General features: G+C 35.1%; 1 protein-coding gene across 1 annotated transcript; it reads left to right on the top strand.

Annotated features, from left to right (window-relative positions):
• The first annotated feature begins 1,185 nt into the window (after window positions 1-1,185).
• On the top strand, window positions 1,186-6,997 carry LOC21387391 (probable protein arginine N-methyltransferase 3). Its single transcript, XM_024166022.1, has 7 exons — window positions 1,186-1,551; window positions 1,915-2,400; window positions 2,802-2,899; window positions 4,326-4,404; window positions 5,098-5,358; window positions 5,581-5,748; window positions 6,056-6,997. The coding sequence occupies exons 1-7, from the start codon at window positions 1,237-1,239 to the stop codon at window positions 6,509-6,511; spliced, it is 1,863 nt and encodes a 620-aa protein (XP_024021790.1). The 5' UTR covers window positions 1,186-1,236; the 3' UTR covers window positions 6,512-6,997.
• Window positions 6,998-7,734: the final 737 nt, after the last annotated feature.

Raw genomic sequence — 7,734 nt, forward strand, 5'->3', positions numbered from 1 at the left:
TTGCCCTATTTTTTTTTTTTCCTTTTTTTGAATTTCATATTTAATTTTTATATGCATTAATAATAACACGGTATTTCAAGCTTAACACAAGGATTACTCCCCACATGCATAGCATGTGGAGTCCAACTAGTTAGTTTTTAAGTCAAAAGAAAATTTGTCTTAATTAAGTGCCTTCATTTAGTGGGAGAGCTAGTCTTTGATCTCATGGGGGTATAATGGTATACTAATTTTTTTTTTTAAAATAATATGAATATACAAAAAATTTGTAGTACCGTACTTTTAAAGAATTGCCAAAATGCATATAGAGAATTTTGCAATATGAAAAAAAAAAAAAAAAAACCTACCAATAGGACTTTGTCTTGAAATGTTGTGTTTGTATTAAAAAAAAATTTATTTTGCATATATTTTACTTTAATATGATTTTGATTAGATCAATACTTTAATATGATTTTGATTAGATCAATAAAAATACCCTATCATAGATTTTTTTTTTTTTTTGAGGTTATAAAAAATCACATCTGATGTTTTAGAGTTTATCTTATCTATAACTTTAGATTTCAAACTTATGCTCAATTCTTATCTTTTATCGAATCATCAATCATTAGTCAATTTTGACCAAAAATCGACTTAAACACTCTTAATAAAAGAGAAAGAAAAAGAAAAAAAAATGTAAAATATGAGGATATATAGTACTTTTCACAGCCAAAATAAATTTTGACTGAAAATGGGTAAGTATTTAACATGATTTGAAATGTGAAGTTATAAATGAGATACATTTCAAGATATAAAGTAAATGTTTTTTAATCTCGAAATGCAAGGTATAACGGAAAAAAAAAAAAAAAAGAGCTCACATACATATAAATGACTAAATGAGTAAAATTGTTGGTAGAAGACATATAGAAAATAAAATAAAAAAAATAAACTTAGTGGGCTTATATAAGAATATAAAATTTTAGTAGGCCGCCATTGCCTTCATTGATTAAAATAATAGATGATATGATAGGTAATTTAGGGATTAAAATGTCAAAACAATAAATTCAGGGACTAAACTTTGAAACCACGAGAACTTCATGGGACACAAGTAGAAAAAATTTAAAAGAAAGAGCGTCAGCGTGGGGCCGTGGGCGCGTGCCGGTATGAGACAGGAGGACAGAAAAGTAAAGAGCTTGTGGTTTTGGGGGTTTAGGGTTTAAGCTTTCTTCTCCATTGTCGTTCAGAGAGAGAGAGAGAGGAATCATGGCCGACAACAAAAGTAGTGTGAAGTACGAAGAAACTGTCCGACCGGAAGACGAAGAACTAGTAGAACAAGAAACCGACGAAGAAGAAGAAGAAGATGAAGAAGAGTGGGATGACTGGAATGAAGAAGAAGAAGGAGGAAATGATTCGTCTTCTATAATAAAGTGCTTGTTCTGTGATTACGCATTCGATCACAGCCGTTCTCTGTTCGATCACTGCATTTCCATTCACCATTTTGATTTTCCGACCATCAGACGATCCCTCTCTTTGGATTTCTACTCCTCCTTCAACCTCTTCAATTACATCCGCTCTCTGGTCGAAATTTATCTTCTTGCTTTTTGTTATTGTTGTTGTTATTATTATTATTCTTTTTTTCAAGAATCCTATGATGGGAAGTTCTTAGCAAGTATTTAATTGAAATATTGAATAGAACAAAAATGCTTAGAAACGAAACGAAACAGGAGAATTTCTTATTAAGACTTAGTAGTATGTAGGACGAATAACATCTCAATTATCAAATAATGGGTTCTTATATTACATTTGCAAATTTGAGTGTTAGAATCGCAATATGAAGTAATATATTTACTTGTGGACCTTTAGAACGTTTAAATTGCCCAAAAAAAAAAAAAGGAATCGTATAAAATTCCATTTATTTTGTTTTGTTTAATTCATTACCAGGTCGCAGAAAACAGATGTTGGAGTTGTGGGCTGACCTGTCAGTCCAACCTAGATCTTCAGTCTCATTTGCATGAACCGCTAAGTCTTGAAGAAATCAAACCTCGTTGGAACATCGAAGCGTATCTAAAACCTTTTTTACAGGATGATCCGCTCTTGTACAGTTTCACTGAAGATGATGATGAAGATATTGCTGAGAAAGACGATGATGATGATAACGACAATGAGCTTACAACTATTGTGAGGAATTGTGAAGAGATTCGCATTGATCATGAGATTTACAGCGAAACGGAAAATGTTGCTTCTGCTTCGGATAATCATTACGAAATGATAAGTTCTTCTGCGGAGAGTGGCATTGATTGTCCAGGCGACAAAAAGTCAAGGGCTTATTTTCGGAGGCATGTAGCAAAGGACGTGAAGAATGCAAATGAAGATTACTTTGGGTCATATAGTTCATTTGGCATCCATAAAGAGATGCTTAGTGATAAGGTATGTTTTTTGATGTTTGAGGTGAATAGTCCACGTTGTCTCTAACGGCCTGTTTTGAGAGTGTTTCAAAATGGTTTTGTTTTGGATAGGAACATAGAAATAAGAATATTTTTGGTAATGACATTGGGATGCTTTTTGAAATTGTATTTGGTTGTGTTTCTAGAAACATTGGTTTGACGTTGGTATGTTTTTGAAGATATGCGTTGAATATGTAAGCCCTAGAATATATAATCAGTAAAAGGAAAACAACTTCTAGCCGTTTTCAACTTTGGTGTAAACACGATTTTCGTTTCCCTGTTTTGGCCTTGACCCTTTCCAAAACAATTGCCTTGGAGAATGAGCAGGACCGTTTTGAAAACTTTACTAACAAGACCTAAGTCTCTTTGTGGTTACGCATGCAGGTAAGAATGGACGCATACAGGCAAGCTATTTTGGACAATCCGTCTCTCATAAGTGGTGCAGTTGTGATGGATGTGGGTTGTGGAACTGGCATACTCAGGTGACCAACCCTCCCCTCCCTCTCTCTTTCAGTTGCTAACTTGCTTGAAGTGAATTTCACAAGTTTATTATTATTATTCAAGTCTTTAAGATGGGATAGTTTTCCTTTATTTCTTTGCACTGTACACAAGTTGACATGAAATTTTATTGCAATAACGTTCATGGAAAAAGATAATTTGTAAATGGAATTTATCAATGAAACAAAGATAATTTATAAAGGGAAAAAAATACCACTCAAGATGGTAAAAGATATTATTTATGCGATTCTACTAAAAAATAAACAAGTGTCATTCAATTAATAAGAACAAAATAAAAGGCCACAATGGCATCTAATTATTTACAATGACATAAATAATAGAGTTGGAAAAAACAATTGTTAAACTTGAAATTTTCTCATTTATATAAAACGATACCATGTGATGGGATGCTTTTTGTGGGATGGAAGTTATGCGTCGTTTATACAAGATCAAGGTTCTTATCCATGTTATAGGATACGTTTTCATAAAGACTGTTATGCAGTCTTTGTCTTCGTCTCTGTCTTTTTCTTTCTTTCTTTTTTTTTCTTTTTCTTTTTCTTTTCTCTTTTTTTTTTTTTTTTTTTTTTTTTGGGTCACAATGCACTGGTTCTTTCTTTCATTCTTTCTTTTTTTTTTTTTTTTTTTTTTTTTTTTTTTTTTTTCCCTTTTTTTTTTTTCCCATTTTACTTACTTTAGGTATGATTCTATGAATGCCTCCTAAGTTATGCTGTATTGCTGAGGGAACTTGGTTGTTTTGTCATGAGTTACATGTTTCTTGCATTTGAACTTTCCTTTTGGGGTACACCTTGAATTTGGTAACCTGTGCAAAAAGGTCCTCAAAGAACAATTTTTTTCTTTTGGAAGTTAAAAAATTGACCTCTTATCTAGAAAGAAAAAAGAAGAGAAAAGAAAAGGAAGAACGGAATTAGATCATTTTGAACCGGAAAACTATCTACCTCTATCCTTGACTATTGAATCTCCTTTTCTTGTGATGCTTCCTGTCCCTTTGTTATCCCTGTTAGGTAAACATCAAAGGACATTATCAAATCACCACCCCTTAGAGCTTTCAGGGTTGTAACAGCCTACCTTTTCTTTTTAATTTTTAGAATGAAATACATGTAAAGATGCTTCTTCTTTCCCCAATGTCCAACCAAAATATGTTTTAGAAGAAACAATGTTCAATTAACATTTTTCCATGCTTCCATATAATATTGGAACGTCAATGCTTAATTTCTAAATACCAGTTCAGCTTGCTGGATTTTTCAAGTTGGTGATGTTGACAATATTGCTACTAGTTCTATATTAACGTCTCTTAATCATCCACTACTCGGTTGCATTGGTGAGTCATCATTGTTCCATTGATATCCAACTTATGATAATCGATTTGTTCTGTCCTTTTTCTGCTTGTAGTCTCTTTGCTGCCCAAGCTGGTGCATCAAGGGTAATTGCAGTTGAAGCAAGTGAGAAGATGGCTGCAGTAGCTACCGAGGTAAGACGTTTCAGCACCATTATAATTTTACTTCTTGTTTTAAAAGGTTATTTTCCCTGTTGCAGATGTAATTGGAATGATTAGTTGTCATGGTTTTGTTGGGTTTCTTGATGGCTTTTGATCTTTAATTTTCTTAGTTTTGTTTTGTTTTCAGTTCTGTTTTTCATTCTTGTTTTGCTTTCTGATAAGCCTCCGGTTATTTTTATTATGCAAGAAATAAAAAAAAAAAAGGAAGGCAGGGTCTTAAGTGTGCCTGTGAGTCAGTGGCTGTGAGCTTTATGGTTTGTTGGTTCTGTTATGTACTTACGTTTAGTCTCGTTATGAGTGGTTAGTGGTAATGTGTAGATGGTAAGGCATGTGATGTTAGTGTTATAGTAGGGGGTATTAATTGGTGGTTTTTTAGAAGTCAGTCAGTTGAGGTCTCTGGTGTAAACTCTTGGAAAATCCAGGATAGGGAGACAAAGTGGAACTCTCAAACCTTCCACTACTGTGCTGTAAGAGTTAGTCAGATCATCAACTGAATTGTCTGTCTTCTTCTTCAACAAAGAATACGATTCTCAACTTAAATTGATTGTTTTGATTTGGAGATTTCGCACTTTCTTGAGGACCTCTTGTCCCCTTTCCTTTGTATTGACTTCAATATCAATAAAAGCAGCTTTTTTATGTTATTAAGAAATAATTTGTTAATTGCAGATAGCAAGAGAAAATGGCCTTTTGCGGGGTAAAAGTTCAAGCGATGGCACTAGCAAATGCATTGGATTGGTAGAAGTTGTTCAATGTATGGTTGAGGAGGTTGATAAAAAAATACGTATTGAACCTCATACTGTTGATGTATTATTAAGTGAATGGATGGGATATTGCCTACTATACGAGTCAATGCTTAGTTCTGTGCTCTTCGCACGGGATCGGTGGTTGAGACCTGGAGGTGCGATGCTTCCTGACACGGCAACTATTGTGAGTTTCTACAGTTCTCTCTCTCTCTTAAAAAAATATGATAGGGAGTATATGGCTCTTACTTTACTCAAGAAATGAAACTATCAAGGTTCGAACCCCTGCTGGACACACACACACCCAACCACTTGAGCTAGCCTCAAGTGGCAGTTTCTACAGTTTTTCTCTCGCTTGATCAAATTTGTCCCGTGTAGCGGAGCTTATTTTATGAATTTTTTCGTTTAGTTTGCTGCTGGATTTGGAAAAGGTGGCACGAGTCTTCCGTTTTGGGAAAATGTGTATGGTTTCAACATGTCCTGCATTGGCAAGGAACTTGTTGGAGATGCAGCTCGAATTCCTATAGTCGATACCGTAGAAGGTCATGATTTAGTAACGAATGCTGCTGTTTTGAAGGTCAGTGCTGCTCCCTAGTTACAGTTTGGAATATACATACCATTTATCACCATTTAGGTTTGTGGATACAATATGGGTGGTACGCTGAGAAACTTTCTTAATTTAGCGTTTGTACTTAGCAAGATATCTGCTTTATAAGAAGTATTTATTTTACATTGACTTTTTATTTTAATCTACCAAAAGGTTGTATTTACCATGAGTTAAATTCAGAACTAGTTCCAGATGAAATCCATTTTTGCAATTCTTATACACAATTTTGTTGAGAAGCTGTCTTTTTTTTTTTTTTTTTTCGCGGTTCTCCTTTCAGACGTTTGACTTGGTGACGATGAGACCAGAAGAAGTAGATTTTACTGCAAGCATTGTGTTAGAACCTAGCTTGAGCAATGCAGAAAGCAGCTTGTTAGATTTGGAATCCAAGACAAGCTGGTGTTATGGGGTTGTCTTGTGGTTTGAGACTGGTTTTACTGGCAGGTTTTGCAAAGAAATGCCGGCAGTTTTATCCACTTCTCCTCACACCCCAAAGACACATTGGTCTCAAACAATCTTAACATTCCGGGAACCAATTGCCATTGCTGCAGGAAAATCAGATGTTCACAGATCGGCAGCAATCGGTACTGATGGCTGTCCCGCTACTAATATCAGTCTGCGCATTAGCATTGTCCGTGCGTCTCAACATCGCAGCATTGACATTTCTATGGAAACTTCTGGTGTTGGCCCCGATGGTCGAAAACGAAGTTGGCCAGTGCAGTTGTTTAATTTATAATAGCTACCAAGTTTTAAACCAAGCTTGTGCTTTTTCGTGTCTGCTTTAGTTATTTCATTGTCTTCTTGGTATTCTTTTCTATTAAGGTTCTTGATGGAAAATGATTCAATATTTTGTCGTGAAAATTGATTAAAATATTTTTACAATGTCTCGTGTGGAAGAAAATTCGGACTAAGGTACATTTGTGTCATGAAAGCCCTCCTCGTTGAATCTTTGACAGCCGCCAGTGGGAGAATGAGTTGACCTACTGACGAATATCGTGGGTTACCTGTCCGAAGGTTTGGATTGAGATTCCAAGTCTAAAAACATTTGTTCCTCTGGCTCTGGGTAAGTTGTTCAGCGGTCGTAGCGAAGAATACCAAAAGTTATACAAGTTGGAATGCTTAGCGACGCACTGAACGACATCAATGACAAGTAGAAGACTATCTTCTATTGTAGTTTGTATTTCCTCTTCTTATTTATTATTATTATTATTCTTATTTATTTCAATTCTAAGTAAGATAAAAGAAGCAGCACGGTTGATACACTGTGTATGCAAAACTGCCCTCCAAGCGCCATTGTCCATTTGACAAACACATAAGAAACAGATGATACAAGCTTCTCAAGCACCATAAAAATGAGGGTCTATATTGGAAAAACAAGAACATCGCATTTTCGTATGAAACAAACTTGAACTTTGAGTTATAAACAACATGCCAGAGGACAACAAAGTGAGACGTGTTTCTGTGCCAACACAAGTACTAATGTAGGCGTGTGTTCTAATTTGCAAGTTTACATGCATATATAATTTTATCATAAAAAGAAGCGAAATGTACCACTTTATTCAAGTTTACATACACACACACACAAACAACAAGTATGCAGTGGCAAGATTACATACACACACACACACACACACACACACACAAACACGCAGACAGAGACACCTGTATATATATATATATATGTATGTATGAGCTCGGTTTGATGCCATGTATGCATATTGTATATCATGCGACAATTAATTAATTACTAATATTCATGATTATTAATTGATGCAGTATTTTCCTAGCTCAGTGCTGACTGGACTCAGATTGGAAGCAAACATGGTGCTTCGTTATCGGAATGACAAGCCTTGGCCTGTGGTGATCACGTCGAAGAGCGACGGTCGTTCTGTGATAACTACAGGTTGGTCTGAGTTTCGGAAGCTAATTAAACAACATCAAAGCCAATGACCTGTGCGT

Source organism: Morus notabilis, unplaced genomic scaffold (assembly GCF_000414095.1).
Source record: "Morus notabilis unplaced genomic scaffold, ASM41409v2 Scaffold1780, whole genome shotgun sequence".
Lineage (NCBI taxonomy): Eukaryota > Viridiplantae > Streptophyta > Magnoliopsida > Rosales > Moraceae > Morus > Morus notabilis.